This window comes from Pongo pygmaeus, chromosome 10 (genome assembly GCF_028885625.2).
Source record: "Pongo pygmaeus isolate AG05252 chromosome 10, NHGRI_mPonPyg2-v2.0_pri, whole genome shotgun sequence".
In the NCBI taxonomy this organism is placed as follows: domain Eukaryota; kingdom Metazoa; phylum Chordata; class Mammalia; order Primates; family Hominidae; genus Pongo; species Pongo pygmaeus.
This window is the reverse complement of record NC_072383.2, coordinates 130,676,271-130,692,290: the sequence shown is the minus strand read 5'-3', so window position 1 is coordinate 130,692,290 and position 16,020 is coordinate 130,676,271. Positions and strand designations below refer to the sequence as shown.

Here is a 16,020-nt window from a genome sequence, read left to right as displayed (position 1 = left end):
AATGAGCACTTTTTTTCTCCCCTGAATTGTCTGGGCTTTCAGTTCTGTCCCTTCAGTTCTGCGCGGTCCGGGTCCCTGCGCTGTCCAGTAAGTTTTCCAACTGTGAATTGTGAGTCTTTCAACTTTGTTCTTTTTCATGAGTGTTTTGGCTATTCTGGGTAGAAATGCTTTTTTTTTTTTGAGACAGAGTCTCGCTCTGTCACCCAGGCTGGAGTGCAATCGTGTGATCTTGGCTCACTGCAACTGCTGCCTCCTGGGTTGAAAGGATTCTCCTGCATCAGCCTCCCGAGTAACTGGGATTACAGGCACGTGCCACCATGCTCAGCTTATTTTTATATTTTTAGTAGAGATGGGGTTTCACCATGTTGGCCAGGCTGGTCTCGAACTACAGACCTCAGGTGATCCACCTGCCTTGGCCTCCCAAAGTGCTGGGATTACAGGAGTGAGCTATTGCACCTGGCCAGGTTATACACTTTTAATTTTGAAACAAATTTATTTTAAAAAATTGTGAAAAAAATATTTTGTGATATGTAAAAATTCTATGAAATTCAGATCTCAGGGTTCACACATAAGATTGTATTGGAACACAGCCACACCCGCTGATTTACATATAGTCTCTGGCTGCTTTTATGCAACCGCAGAGTTGAATAACAGAAACTGAATGCTCTGCAAATACTAAGATGTCTACCATCTGGCCTTTGCTGAACGTTTGCTTATGCTAAAGATGTTTGTGCAGATATGAGAAATGACTTAGGCACAAGGTTTTTAGAGTAGTGTTATTTGTAACAGTAGGATCAGAAACAACCCAAACATGCCCCAGAAGAGGACTGGTGAATCAGCAATGCGTCATTTATAAAATGGAATATTACACAGCTATGAAAAGAAAGAAGAACTTCCCCAGCCCAGAGGCGCCCAGGGAGATGGGACTCGATACAAGGTGGGAACCTGGATGGGATCCTATGACAAAACAAGGACATTAGGGGAACAAAGGGAATCTGAAGTATAGACTTTCAATAATAGTAATAATGTATCAATATTGATTAATTCATTATAACAAATGTACCATCCTAATGTAAGGTGTTGCCAGGCACGGTGGCTCACGCCTATAATCCCAGCACTTTGGGAGGCCGAGGCGGACGGATCACGAGGTCAGGAGTTCAAGACCAGCCAGGCTAACATAGTGAAATCCCGTCTCTACTAAAAATACAAAAATTAGCCGGGCGTGGTGGTGGGTGCCTGTAGCCCTAGCTATTTGGGAGGCTGAGGCAGAAGAATCGCTTGAACCCAGGAGGCAGAGGTTGCAGTGAGCCGAGATGTCACCACTGTACTCCAGCCTGGGTGACACAGTGAGACTTTAAAAAAAAAAAAAAAAAAAAAGATGCTAATACAGTGATATAGTGGAAACTGGGTGCTGGTATATAAGAACTGTGTACTATCTTCACGATTTTTCTGTAAATCTAAAACTGTTTTTAAAAAAGGTTATTATTCTTTGGGAGGCCAAGGTGGGCAGATCACTTGAGGTCAGGAATTCGAGACCAGCCTGGCCAACATGGTGAAACCCCATCTCTAGAAAAATATAAAAATTAGCCAGGCGTGGTGGCGCATGCTACTCAGGAGGCTGAGGCAAGAGAATCGCTTGAACCCAGGAGGCAGAGATTGCAGTGAGCTGAGATCGCACCACTGCACTCCAGCCTGGGCGACAGAGTGAGACTCCATCTCAAAAAAAAAAAAAAGTTTATTATTAAAAAAATAGGGAAGCTCTTTATGTTCAGATAAGGAAATGACTCCAAGACATCAGTAACCGCAAAAGCAAAACGAAGCTGGCACAGAATGGAAATGATACACACTTTCTGTGTTTAAAGGTGTGGGGCTGGAGGGGGAGAATATATTTGCACATTTGCTTGTATTTATACAAAGGAACTTGGAAGGATTCACAAGAAATTCCTGTGTAGCTATGTGAGTGAATCACTTATTCAAGACAAAACCCCAAATGTTGGCCCTGAGGTGGAAGTTTTCAGCATTCTTAGCGACTCCTCACACTCAGTGACCTGCCCGGCCTCGTCAGCGCCCCGTTCCCAAGCCCTTTCCCTGCCTAGCCGCCTTCTTACTCACAGCCCCCAGTGCCTGTCTGGCTCCGGGAATCTGGTGGAGTGACCCAGCCCTCTCAGCTTGCATTAGGGCTCAGATAGCTGAACAATCCAGACGCGGGTCACACCCAGGGACACGCAGGGCAGTGATCCAAGCCACGCACCAGGAAACATCAAAGCAAATGGCTTCTGACAAAAGCCAGCCTTACTAAACACAAGTGAAGGAGACAATCTTTGGAGAACAATTTTATTAGCACAGTTTAAGAACCTTAGAAATGACACAGTGAAACTACTGTAAATCTGTCCTAAAGAAGGAAAGAATATTTTTGTTGTTGTTGTTGTTGTTGAGATAGAGTCTCACTCTATTGCCCAGGCTGGAGTGCAATGGCGCCATCTCGGCTCACTGCAACCTGTGCCTCCTGGTTCAAGCGATTCTCCTGCCTCAGCCTCCCGAATAGCTGGGATTACAGGTGTGCACCACCTTGCCCAGCTAATTTTTGTATTTTTTGGTAGAGATGGGGTTTCACTATGTTGCCCAGGCTGGTCTTGAACTCCTGGCCTCAAGTGATCCACCCATCTTGGCCTTCCAAAGTGCTGGGATTACAGGCGCGAGCCACCATGCCCGGCCCCAGAAGGAATCTTTTTAAAGGGGAAAAACTCTAGTTTCATAGCAGCATCCTTGCCGACGGTGAAAGGCAGGAAGCTGTCTAGATGTCCAATGGCAGGAGAATTAGGCCCAGGGAGGGTGGGGTTGCATCTCACATGGGTGAGGGATCCAGCCAAAGTCACCCTTGGAAATTTCTTCAATCACCCATAAAGTAAGACATTTGGGGTTTAACATAATAGTCCTTAGCTGTGATAAAACTTTTTTTTTTTTTTGAGACTGGAGTTTCATTCTGTCGCACAGGCTGGAGTGCAATGGCATGATCTCGGCTCACTGCAACCTCTGCCTCCTGGGTTCAAGCAATTCTCCTGCCTCAGCCTCCCGAGTAGCTGGGACTACAGGTGCCCACCATCATGCCTGGCTAATTTTTGTAATTTTAGTAGAGACAGAGTTTCACCATGTTGCCCAGGCTGGTCTTGAACTCCTGACTTCAAGTGATCCTCCTGCCTTGGCCTCCCAAAGTGCTGGGATTATAGGCGTGAGCCGCTGTGTGCCTGGCTGGTGGTAAGGAATTACTACTGTGTCATACACACAGTAATGTGTCTTGTATACACTATGCAAAGTCTAATTTTACAGGTTTTTTTTTTTTTTTGAGACAGGGTCTCACTTTGTTGTCCAGGCTGGAGTGTAGTGGCTCATTCACGGCTTACTGCAGGCTTGACCTCCCAGGCTGAAGCTATCCTCCCACCTCAGCCTCATGAGTTGGTGGGACTACAGGTGTCACCACGTCTGGCTAATTTTTGTATTTTTTGTAGAGACAGAGTCTTGCTCTGTTGTCCAGGCTGGTCTTGAACTCCTGGCCTCATGTGATCCTTCTGCCTTGGCCTCCCAAGGTGCTGGGATTGAATCACTGTGCCCAACCCAGTATTTTGTTTTTAAAGATGGAGTCAGCTGGGCGTGGTGGTGTGCGCTTGTAGTCTCAGCTACTCAGGAGGCTGAGGCAGGAGAATCTCTTGAACCCGGGAGGCAGAGGTTGTAGTGAGCTGAGATCATGCTACTGCACTCCAGCCTGGGTGACAGGGTGAGACTCCATCTCCAAAAAAAAAAAAAAAAAAAAAAAGATGGGGTCTCCCTTTGTCACCCAAGCGGCAGCACAGTGGCGTGATTGCAGCTCACTGCAGTCTCGACCTGCTGGGCTGAAGTGATCCTCCTGCCTCCGTCTCTCAAGTAGCTGGGACCTCAACTGCGTGCACCACACCTGGCTCCAATATTTAGAGTGCACGTGTGCTATTGAGTTTACCAGGGGGGTCTGTGCAGAGTGTGACACCACTGTACTCATTTCCGGGGGACACTGGCCATCATGAATGGCAACTCTGGAGACGAGTGGTTGGAGGGCTGGGTGGGTATTCTTCCTTGCTCCAGGCACTGATGCCTGTTCCCATCTACCAGGGAAGTGCCCCAGCCCTTCCAGCACCAATGCACCAAACAAAAACATCACTGTATCAAGACATGGCAGGTCCCTCAGGATTCCCCGATGTTCCAGACGCTGGCCAAGTCCGTGTTGTCCTCTCCGATGATCCTAGCTGCCGCCGGCATAAACATCCACTTGACAGTGCATGGGTAAAAGCACGGTCCTGCTGACGCCTGGTCCCATGTAACAATCTCCCTGCATCAAGACGCCAATTTCTGGCTCATGATCCCCGACCCTTTACAGCGGAAAATGACCCAGCAAACAAGGAGGGTGTCTAAAACTTGCAGGCGCAAACCCGAGGCAAAGCAAGGTCACCTCTGCACATACAGAGCCCCACCTCAGGAGCAGTGCCCAGAAGCCACGGCAAACATGAACAGCCACGGCAAACACGAACAGCCACGGGAAACACGAACAGCCACGGCAAACACGGGCCACGGCAAACACGAACAGCCACGGCAAACACGGGCCACGGCAAACACGAACAGCCACGGCAAACACGAACAGCCACGGCAAACGCGAACAGCCACGGCAAACGCGAACAGCCACGGGAAACACGAACAGCCACGGGAAACACGGGCCACGGGAAACACGAACAGCCACGGGAAACACGAACAGCCATGGCAAACACGAACAGCCATGGCAAACACGGGCCACGGGAAACACGAACAGCCACGGCAAACACGGGCCACGGGAAACACGAACAGCCACGGCAAACACGGGCCACGGGAAACACGAACAGCCACAGGAAACACAAGCAGCCATGCCTGAACATGCCCAGCTGCATCTGATTGCGGAGGCTAAGCAGGGTTGGGCCTAGTTAGTACTTGGATGGTTAGTACTTGGATGGTTAGTACTTGGATGGGAGACCAACTGGGAGTATCAGGTGCTGGAGGCTTTTGGAAAAAAAAAAAAGACTACATACAAAAATTTTTCCATGTAAAAAAACCTTAAAGTCAAAACAGTGATGACAAATTGGGGCAAACATTTACAAAATAAATAATGCCAGAAGGCTAAGTCCCTTAATATGTAGAGAGTGGTTATGATTGAAAAAGAACTCCACAGCAACACACAGGAATGGACATGGTTGAGTTCACAAAGCAATATAAACGCATTTTTAAACAGAAGAGAAACTGTGCCATTTGACTCATCACTGAAGAAATGCAATAAAAATCAAGACCTTTCCATCTTTCTGATTTAGCAAAGATAAAAATGTTTGCAGACGCTGCACCAGGAGGATGTGGGCAACATCTGCCTGAGGACGGTCACCACAGCACTGACCCGGAGCAGCCACTGGGGAGCCCTGAACTGAACCGCAGTGTACCGCAGCGGGAGGAAGCCAGTGACTTCCCGGAGATGGCTTCACGTCCAGGTGCAGAGGGGCCGATGAGCATGTGGGATGGATGGCTACTGCAAGCCGTGGGCGGGGGGAACCTGAGTGATCTGAGTCATCTCAGAAACCAACGCACTGGGAGATGCAGAGAGTGCTACATAAAGTTGGCCATCGGTTGTGAGAGGAACCAGGTATATGGTACCGTGGGGGTTGGGGTGGCGGAGGCCCTGGCTGTGCAGGGTGCAGGCCACACAACTTTGCCCTCTGCCTCGTCCAGGGCCTGTAGCATTTCTGAGTGGTTGTGGGCAGCTGCAGGGCTTGTGCCTGTGTGTGTGCCTGGCCCCACCCACCCACCTGCCCCAGCTTGCCCACCTGCCTCACCCACACTGGCTTTCGCGGGCAGGCAGTGTCTGGACCCCAAGCGCCATAAGGAGGAAAAAGTGTAATTCAATTTCTGGGTTTTGGTAAATTGGCAGAACTGAAAATGGAACTTGACCTCGGCACAGCAGGGTTAAGCAAACGCCAGGGAGTTTCCTTCCTGTGGGGACAAAAGTGTCACTGTGACCTGCTTACAGCAGACAAGCAGCAAATCCTCATTTCTGGTGTAAGGACCTTACGAGCCCCAACTCCAGGTGGCTGGACCCTCAGCTACACACAAATTGTGTTTCCACTGGGAGGCCGAAGCCTGCAGTGGAGTCCCGGGCATCTGGATGTCAGGAAAGGCGCCAGGAGCAAGCAGCCGGCGCTCAAGGCAACACGCGGTGCTCAGCATGGTGAGGCGGGGCTGGGCTGCTCCCCTGCTGTGCGCCACTGCCGCAGGGAGGACCTGTCCAGCAGCTGCAGCATGGGTGCCGGCAGGGACACATGCCCATGGGGAGCTGACGGCCTGGGAAGGGGTGCGTGGTGACCGCAGGAGGCATGGAGAGGGGGAAGGGGAGTCCAGTGGCTGCTGTCGGAGGGCTGGGGGCCCAGGACAGGGAGGCCCAGTGCTGCTCACCTGTCCCTGCCGCACCTCCATGACTACACGTATAACAGATGACAAATGGTCAAACAGACCCAGAAGCCAACCAAGGAGAGACGGAAGAAACCAGGCCAGGGTCTAGCTAGAAAAGGTGTTTCCTCCCATTTTATTTCATAATACATTTTCACAGAAACATGATATATTTACAAATATACAGGTAAGAGACTGCTGGTCAGAAATCTTGAAACTTAAAATGTCATCAAAAATTAATTTACAAAAGCCACCAAGGGTCCACGGAGGCGGCCAGGTGGATGGTGTGGCCAGCGTCCATGTGAGCCTGCCCAGAAGCCCACGCAGCCTCCCGGCTCTGCCTCCGCTGGCCCCGTCTCAGGAGGCGCTGGTTTGCAGGTTTTTGGAAGCTGCAAGCATTGCTCTGACTTTGGCCATGAGATCCTGTGCAGGGTGAGACACAGAGGAGAACCTGTGAAGACCTGGCCAGACAACCCACACGGTGAAGAAATTCATCGAGTTGGTGGTCAAGACCAAAGACGGTGCTAGCACCGTGGGGGCAGCGGAGGAGCCTGGCTGTGCAGCGTGCGGGCCACACGGCTTTGCCCTCGGCCTCACCCAGGGCCTGTGGCATTTTGCCCGACATCCCTGTCCCATGCAGGTGTCGATGGCAGGAGGCACAGGGAATGAAAATTAGCTAAAGAGAAACCACGAGGCCCCTTGATGAAAGGCTGGGAGCGGGAGGGGGCGTGCCCACTGACCTGAGTGATTTTGCTCTGCACGGAAGAAACGATTGCGGAAGAGATCTGGGCTTCTTTTTCCTGAGAGACTCCCCTAATGCAGACAGGGAGAGAGCAGAGCTTACAAGCGTGTGAAGACGCTGAGCCAAGGCCAGCGAGCAGCATTCCCACCTCCGAACCTCAACTCTAGAACTGAGAAGTGCCCACTGCATCTGCTTCCAGTATCCTTTTTTTTTCCCCCAGACAAGAGTTTCACTCTGTCACCCAGGCTGGAGTGCAATGGCACGTTCTCAGCTCACTGCAACTTCTGCCTCCCAGATTCAAGCAATTCTCCTGCCTCAGCCTCCTGAGTAGCTGGGATTGCAGGCGTGTGCCAACATGCCCGGCTAAGTTTTGTATTTTTAGTAGAGACGGGGTTTCACCATATTGGTCAGGGTGGTCTCGAACTCCTGACCTTAGGTGATCCACCTGCCTTGGCCTCCCAAAGTGCTGGGATTATAGGCGTGAGCTGCCGCGCCTGGCCCTCCAGTATCCTTCAATAAAAATTGGCATCATAAACATGCTGTGTTATACTCATCTGAAATGTTTACAAATTGCAATCTAACTCAAAAAGATTTTCATATAAAATTACCTTCAACACAAAGGAAAAAAGAAACAAAGAAAGGAAAGACGCAGCAGAATGGTAGAGCCCTCCCAGAACCATGGCCTTGGCTGTGGGTGCCCTCGGCCTGTGCATGAGGTGTCTGTGTGCTGGAGCCAACACCCCCTCCCCGCAGCGATGCTCAGCCTCCTGCACTGATGTACATTTTATCGTTATTACATTTTCAGAGACAGGGTCTCTCTGTGTCACCCAGGCTGATGTGCAGTGGTGCTGTCATGGCTCACAGCAGCCTCCACCTCCTGGGCTCAAGCAATCCTCTCACCTTAGCCTCCTGAGTAGCTGGGATTAGAGACGCGTGCCACCTATTTTTAGTAGAGACAAGGTCCTGCCATGTTGTCCAGACTGGTCTCAAATTCCTGCCCTGGCCTCCCGAAGTGCTGGGATTACAGGCATGAGCCATGGCGCCCAGCCCGATTTACATTTTAACTCTAAAGGTGCCACCTCTTAGATTCTAATCCATCTCAAATGAGCTGAGGCCTCTGCCACTAGAATGGAACAGTTGCGCGTACTCCCATGATTGACATTTACGGAAGCAATCAGTTTAAAGAGAGCAGCTGTTCCCAGATGCCGCCCTCTCTGGTTCCCCCAGGGTGTGGGTGCCTGGGCAGCGGAGGGTGTCTGACTTGAAGTCATTATCACCTAGCCCGGGACTGGGACGCCCACGTCTGTGCTGCTGCCCAGGTTTGACGCCCGGTGACAGGTTGGCATCATTTGGCCCCGGCCATTGCAGCCTGGGGACCTGCTCCAGCCACAGCAGCCTGGGGACCTGCTGACAGTTCCGGGTCTACTAGTCATTGCAGAGCCCAGTGTGCCTGGTGGGCATCAAGCACATGTGTGACACCTGGGCTGCTTCAAGTGGACTGCTCCACTCCTGGGCTCTGCAGGAGGGTCTCCCCATTACAGGACCTGCTCCTCTGAGCGCTCATGGATTGTGAGAAGCCACATCTAGGCGACTTCCTTGATAGAGGGGGTGCGGTTTGGCTTCGTGGCTGGTGCCCCTGGACACAGGCAAGGACTGACATAGGCAAGGACTCAGGGAGGAGGGAGAGTCCTGCTGGCCGCCCCTTGCCTTTCCCCAAAGAGAGCTGCTGGAGGACAGGGGTTACCTGGAGCGCTCCTGGCTGGAGCCCCGACTCTCCACAGGGGAGACGCTGGCCGAGTGGGCCGAGGGGGCCGCGGGGGCCGAGGGGGCTGCGGGCCGGGGAGCTGCCTGCTTGCTGGGTGACACCGACTGAGACCTGGCCTTGGACTTGGTCCGCGACCGGGACCGCCTCTTCTTTTTCTTCTCGTGGGGACTTCTGAAAGGCAAGAGTTTCTGTGAGAGACGTAGCTTTGTGTTTAAAGGCAGAGCACAAAGGGAGAAGCTCGGATCTGAGCCAGTTTTTGGCTAAGAGTTCATCAAGGCACAATTCAGGGACAGAACCACTCCAAACCCATTAATTTCTCTTAAAGCTACTTATTTCATGTAACCGATAACTGACGATGCGGGGAATCGATCCATGGGTTTAACAAAAGCCACCCAGGACACCGAAGATGGCATAATCTTCCCTAGAAGCAGCTCCGTCCCCGTTTAGGACCTCAAGTAAAATACTTGTGGCATTTAAGATGCAACCAGCATTTTATTTACATGTAAAATACCTAAGATAAGCAACCACAGGCAGTTCATAGTGCTTTGCCACTTATGTTTCATCAATAAAAATTTCCAAAAAGATACAGGAAATTTATTAAAGTATCCATACATCAAAGTTTAGTGTTCCTTTTTTTTTAAAAAAAAACAGACAGGGTCTCGGGCTGCCGTCCAGGCTGGAGTGCAGTGGTGCCATCACAGCCCACTGCGGCCTTCACCTCCTGACCTCAAGCAACCTCCTGCCTCAGCCTCCCAGACAGTTGAGACTAGGGGGCGCAGCTTCTGGTGCTGCTGCTTCCTTTTTCTTAAGAGATGGGGTCTCACTCTGTTGCCCAGGCTGGAGTGGCACTTCTTCCTGACCTGCCAGTTGTCCGCCGCTTGGTGATACCGCTTAGCCTCTGGGCAGTGGAGCCTGCTCTGTGGGCAGCAGCTCAGCTCTGCCTGCTGTCCCCTGTCCCCTTGCTTCCCAGAGTCCACGTCACCAAACTGACAATCCCACACCAGAAATGCTTTCCAGACATTCCGGCCTGCACCTGCCCTTGGACCATCCTTCTCTCCTGCCTGGAGAGGCCGACCCTTCGGCTTCCGCCTGGTCTAGCTTCATTCCACACCTGAGCCACGTGGCCATCTTGGCCACTCCCCTACAAACACCTAAGAGAGTGAACATGTACTTGGTAAAGGCAGACAGGCCTGAGCCCTTCCCGTGAGGCCCTCTAGGCCCTGAGGTGCCCTACCTGGCATCTTCTTTCAGAATTCATCTGTAACAGACGCTGCAGCCTGCGCTTCTGGCCCTGAGTACAGTGTTTCTTGGAGAGTCTTTGCATGGGTCATTTGCATCACTAATTTATTTCCTTCCTTCCCTCCCTCCTTCCTTCCTTCCTTCCTTCCTCCTTCCTTCCTTCCTTCCCTCCCCTATCCCTCCCCTCCCTTCCTTCCTTCCCTCCCATCCTGCTTGCTGGTGCCTGGACAGGACAGATCCTAGGAGTAGGGCTGCGGGGTCCCCCGCTGCAGAAGCTGCCAGGGGGCCTCCATGGCTCAGCCTCACCCTCGCTATCCAGGTGGACCCAAACTGCTCAATGTGCCAACCTGAAGGGGGAACCGTGGTTCCCTGCTGGTGTCTGACTCTCTCCTGGGGTTGCTATCTGCACAGCTTGCAAGCGTCTGGTCTCCCTTATGATTCTGCGTGCCACGAAGCCCTTTCCCAGCCTGGCCTCCTCTGCCTTCCAGGGAGACCCCCAGGGCCTGTGCACAGGCCCAGTTACCCCAAGCCCTGCCCCTCATCAGAGCCTCCCGACTTCATGCATTTCTTGTGCCACCCCCCGATATCTGGAACATTCTTGCTTAATGGCTGGGGCTGTGCTCACAGTCTGGGGTGCAGACCCCATTGAGGGGCTGTGCCCTCTACCCATCTCTAGGACCCCACTAGCGTCTGGCCCTGCAGAACTTAGACAGAGCTGTGGCAGCCAGGGACCACAGCATGCCCTGGTAGGGACAGCCCCGATATGCAGAGGGGGACTGAGCATTTCCTTTCTTTCTTTTTTTTTTTTAAATTTATGAAGTATTTATTGATCATTCTTGGGTGTTTCTCGGAGAGGGGGATGTGGCAGGGTCATAGGATAATAGTGGAGAGAAGGTCAGCAGATAAACACATGAACAAAGGTCTCTGGTTTTCCTAGGCAGAGGTCCCTGCGGCCTTCCGCAGTGTTTGTGTCCCTGGGTACTTGAGATTAGGGAGTGGTGATGACTCTTAAAGAGCATGCTGCCTTCAAGCATCTGTTTAACAAAGCACATCTTGCACCGCCCTTAATCCATTTAACTCTGAGTTGACACAGCACATGTTTCAGAGAGCACGGGGCTGGGGGCAAGGCCATAGATCAACAGCATCCCAAGGCAGAAGAATTTCTCCTAGTCAGAACAAAATGGAGTCTCCTATGCCCACCTCTTTCTACACAGACACAGCAACAATCTGATCTCTCCTTCCTTTCCCCACACTTCCCCCCCTTCTTTTCAACAAAACCGCCATCGTCCTCATGGCCCGCTCCCGATGGTCGCTGTCTCTTTGGAGCTGTTGGGTACACCTCCCAGACAGGGCGGCCGGGCAGAGGCGCTCCTCACCTCCCAGACGGGGCCGCCGGGCAGAGGCGCTCCTCACCTCCCAGACAGGGCGGCCGGGCAGAGGCGCTCCTCACTTCCCAGACGGGGCGGCCAGGCAGAGGCGCTCCTCACTTCCTCCCAGACGGGGTGGCCAGGCAGAGGCGCTCCTCACCTCCCAGACAGGGCGGCCGGGCAGAGGCGCTCCTCACTTCCCAGACGGGGCAGCCGGGCAGAGGCGCTCCTCACTTCCCAGACGGGGCGGCCGGGCAGAGGCGCTCCTCACTTCCTCCCAGACGGGGCGGCCGGGCAGAGGCGCTCCTCACCTCCCAGACAGGGCGGCCGGGCAGAGGCGCTCCTCACTTCCCAGATGGGGCGGCCAGGCAGAGGGGCTCCTCACTTCCTCCCAGACGGGGGTGGCCAGGCAGAGGCGCTCCTCACTTCCTCCCAGACGGGGGTGGCCAGGCAGAGGCGCTCCTCACCTCCCAGACAGGGCGGCCGGGCAGAGGCGCTCCTCACTTCCCAGACGGGGTGGCGGCCAGGCAGAGGCGCTCCTCACTTCCCAGACGGGGCAGCCGGGCAGAGGCGCTCCTCACATCCCAGACGATGGACGGCCGGGCAGAGACGCTCCTCACTTCCTATATGGGATGGCAGCCGGGCAGAGGCGCTCCTCACTTCCCAGACGGGGCGGCCGGGCAGAGGCGCTCCTCACATCCCAGACGATGGACGGCCGGGCAGAGACGCTCCTCACTTCCTATATGGGATGGCAGCCGGGCAGAGGCGCTCCTCACTTCCCAGACGGGGCGGCCGGGCAGAGGCGCTCCTCACATCCCAGACGTGGGCGGCCAGGCAGACGCTCCTCACTTCCTAGACGGGGTGGCGGCCGGGCAGAGGCTGTAATCTTAGCACTTTAAGAGGCCAAGGCAGGCGGCTGGGAGGTGGAGGTTGTAGCGAGCCGAGATCACGCCACTGCACTCCAGCCTGAGCACCATTGAGCATTGTGTGAGCGAGACTCCGTCTGCAATCCCAGCACCTCGGGAGGCCGAGGTGGGCAGATCACTCGAGGCCAGGAGCTGGAGACCAGCCCGGTCAACACGGCGAAACCCCGTCTCCACCAAAAATACAAAAACCATTCAGGCGTGGCGGCGCGCGCCTGCAATCCCAGGCACTCGGCAGGCCGAGGCAGGAGAATCACAGGATCCCGAGGCAGGGAGGTTGCAGCGAGCCGAGATCACGGCAGCATAGTCCAGCTTTGGCAACAGGGAGACCGAAAAAAGGAGAGGGAGACCGAAGAAAGGGGAGGGGGAGGGGGAAGGGGAGAGGGAGAGGGGGACTGAGCATTTCTGTCCGGGCTCCCTTGTGTGGTTCTGGGCGTGAGCAGACTGGGTGCCAATGAAGTGACCTAAAGCAGCAGCGCCAGGCCTGGGGCGCTCCCACCCAGCTCCATTCAAACAAGGCGGGACCTGCCAGAGGCGGTGCTTGCTGGCAGCTTAAATCCAGCTGCTGGAGGGGCTGTCCCTGGTGAGCTGGGCCCGGGCAGATGACCTGGCATCTTCTGGAAGCCGGCCTGACGTGCCCAGTGAGGACAAAATGTTGTTTACTGTTCAATACACGCATGTGGGACCTGCACGCAAGAGTCATTTTTCTAAACTGCAAAATGTTTTGTGAAATTGTTGTCTGTAAACACATGCCAGGATTTCAAAGGAAGCAGCAAATAAATAAAATATATACCAGCATGTGACATGTGTCCAAAATGACTTACTCCCTAAATCCAGCTGAGTTTATGTGGCTGCATAATGAACAAAAGGCAGGTTACTAATCCTTAACTGCAAACTGGTTCAATTCTGCTACAATCTGATCTAAGCCCTTGCTGAAGGAATGGAGCAACTCATTCATTTTTTTAAAGCACTGAGGTGCCACCGTCCATTGGGTGAAACGCTGTCCTCGGTGCTGCCACTGAGCTTGGCAAGTGCGCACACCCTGACACCTGGGCCCTATCCACGCAGGGGTGTCCCTTCATTCCAGAAGATTCCTCAATGCCACTTCAAGTCCGTCTATACCCCTTCTCCACCCTCAGCATTCCCCACTGCTCTGGTTTCTAGGGCACAGCTTAAAGCTCTATGTAGATGAACCCCACACTATCTCTGTGTTTGTTTGTTGGTTTGGCTTCTTGGTTTTCTGTTGTTTGTTTCTGAGACAGTTTCACTCTGTTGCCCAAACTGGAGTGCAGGGGCATAATCCCTGCTCACTGTAGCCTCGACCTCCCAGGCTCCAGTGATCCTCTTGCCTCAGCCTCCCAAGTAGCTGGGATAACAGGCAGACGCCACCACAAATGGCTAATTTTTTTTTTTTTTTTTTTTTAAGTAGAGATGGGGGTCTCTACTAAAAAAAAAAAAGAAAGCCTGGAAATCCTGGGCTCAAGCAATCCTCCTGCCTTGGCCTCCCAAAGTGCTGGGATCACAGGTGTGAGCCACCATGCCTGGCCTGTGTCTGGCTGCTTTTGCTCAGCAAAGCATGTCTGAGACTCCTCCACGACGTGGGGTGATCTTCAATTTGTTCCTTTTACCGATGAATAGTATTACATGACAGGACGCTACCATCATCTGTTGATTCATTCTCCCGTTAATAGAGATTTGGTTGTTTCCAGTTTTTGGTAATTATGAATCAAAGTGTTTTTGGTTAAATGTTGACTTTATAGAGGAGTTCACAACTAGGAACAGGACAGCTGGTCAGGGAGTAGGTGTATACTTAATGTCACAAGAAACCGCAAACGTTTCCCAACCCAGTGTCTGAGAGCACAGCCGCTGGGCCCCTGCCCACTCTCCCCAGAGCCCGTCCTGGTTTTCAGGGACGGGCGACCCCCGTCCAGTCCTGTCTTGTTGGTTTCATCAGCACGTCCCTGACTGGTGACTCATGCCATTCCACATCTTTCCACGTGTGTACCGGCTATTTAAGAGATCCTTCTGTGAAGTCGGCTGGCGTCATCTGCCCCCTTCTAATTGGGCCCTTTGTCTTTTTGGTACTGACACAGGCTTTTGTCAGAGACACATGCAGCAAAGCCTGCGGCCTGCCTATTCATCTTCTTAACTGTGCCTTTTGAGAGAAGTTTTTAAACTTCAATGAAGTCTAATTGGTTTTTTCCTCTTATCAGAGGGTTTTCTACATCTTAAGGAATCTTTGCCACCCTCAAATTCATGAACAGATTCTGTGTTTTCTTCAAAAAGCTTAATGGTTCTAGTTTTTGTTTAGATGTCTGATCTGCCCTGAATTAAATTTTGCATATAGTGTGCAGTGCACTTTTTCCCCATTCCGATACCCAGCTGTTCATGCAAGTTTTGTTGGAAAGGCTTTCCTGGCTGGGTGCTGTGGCTCACGCCTGCAGTCACAGCATTTTGGGAGGCCAAGGTAGGACTGCTTGAGCCTGGGAGTTCAACATCAGCCTGGGCAACATATCGAGACCCCGTCTCTACAAATAATAAAAAAAAAATTAGCCGGGCATGGTGGCGTGTGCCTGTGGTCCCAGCTGAGGCGGGAGGATTCCTTGAGCCCAGGAGGCTGCAGTCAGCCGGGCTGAGCCGAGATCACACCACTGCTGCACTCCAGCTTGGGCAACAGAGTGAGACCCTGTCTCTAAAGACAAAGAAAGAAAGGCTTTCCTTTCTCTTTTTCCTCACTGAATCGCTGTGGCTGTGGTCCCGGCCCCCTGCCTTTTGGGTATGGAATTTCTTTTCTGTACTTTCTATTCCATCCCACTGCTCTATTGTATCCTCATGCTGACACCACACTGCCTTGGTTACTGTAGCTTTCTGGCAAGTCTTGAAATCCTGCTCTTTGTCAAGGAGGTTGTTCTGGCTCTCCCAGGTCATCTGCGTTTCCACACATGCTTGGAGTTTGTGTGCCAATTTCTAGAAAAGCCGTGGGAGCTCTGAGTGGGAATGCACTGCATCTCTGCATCAACTTGTGGAGAACAGGAGTCTCAGTAATACTTAGTTGGCTAATATTTTGTGAAGTATTTTTGCATCTATGTTCTTGAGAGTCCTGGTCTGTGAACATAGGCACATGTGCACACACAGCACTGGTCTGTGAACACACATGCATGCACACACAGTACTGGTCTGTGAACATACACGTGCGCACACACACTACTGATCTGTGAACACACACGTGCGCACACACAGTAATGATCTGTGAACACACACGGGCGCACACAGTACTGATTTGTGAACACACATGTGCGCACAGGCAGTAATGACCTGTGAACACACACGGGCGCACACATAGTACTGGTCTGTGAACACACACGTGCGTGCACAGTACTGATCTGTGAACACACGTGCGCACACACAGTACTGATCCGTGAACACACACGTGCGCACACACAGTACTGATCCGTGAACACACACGTGCGCACACACAGTAATTATCTGTGAACACACACG

The 16,020-nt window shown here is 52.6% G+C and overlaps 1 protein-coding gene across 5 annotated transcripts in view; it reads right to left on the bottom strand.

The window, feature by feature from the left end:
* Nucleotides 1–6,592: 6,592 nt before the first annotated feature.
* Nucleotides 6,593–16,020, bottom strand: part of SFSWAP (splicing factor SWAP) — a 91,131-nt gene continuing 81,703 nt past the window's right edge. For all 5 annotated transcript variants that reach the window (XM_054444800.2, XM_054444804.2, XM_054444801.2 and 2 more), the window contains 3 exons: nucleotides 8,970–9,161; nucleotides 7,224–7,296; nucleotides 6,593–6,906 (listed from right to left, as the gene is read on the bottom strand). In XM_054444800.2, coding sequence (XP_054300775.1) covers nucleotides 6,841–6,906; nucleotides 7,224–7,296; nucleotides 8,970–9,161 — 331 coding nt within the window. In that variant the 3' untranslated portion in view covers nucleotides 6,593–6,840. The remainder of the gene's footprint in view (nucleotides 6,907–7,223; nucleotides 7,297–8,969; nucleotides 9,162–16,020) is intronic.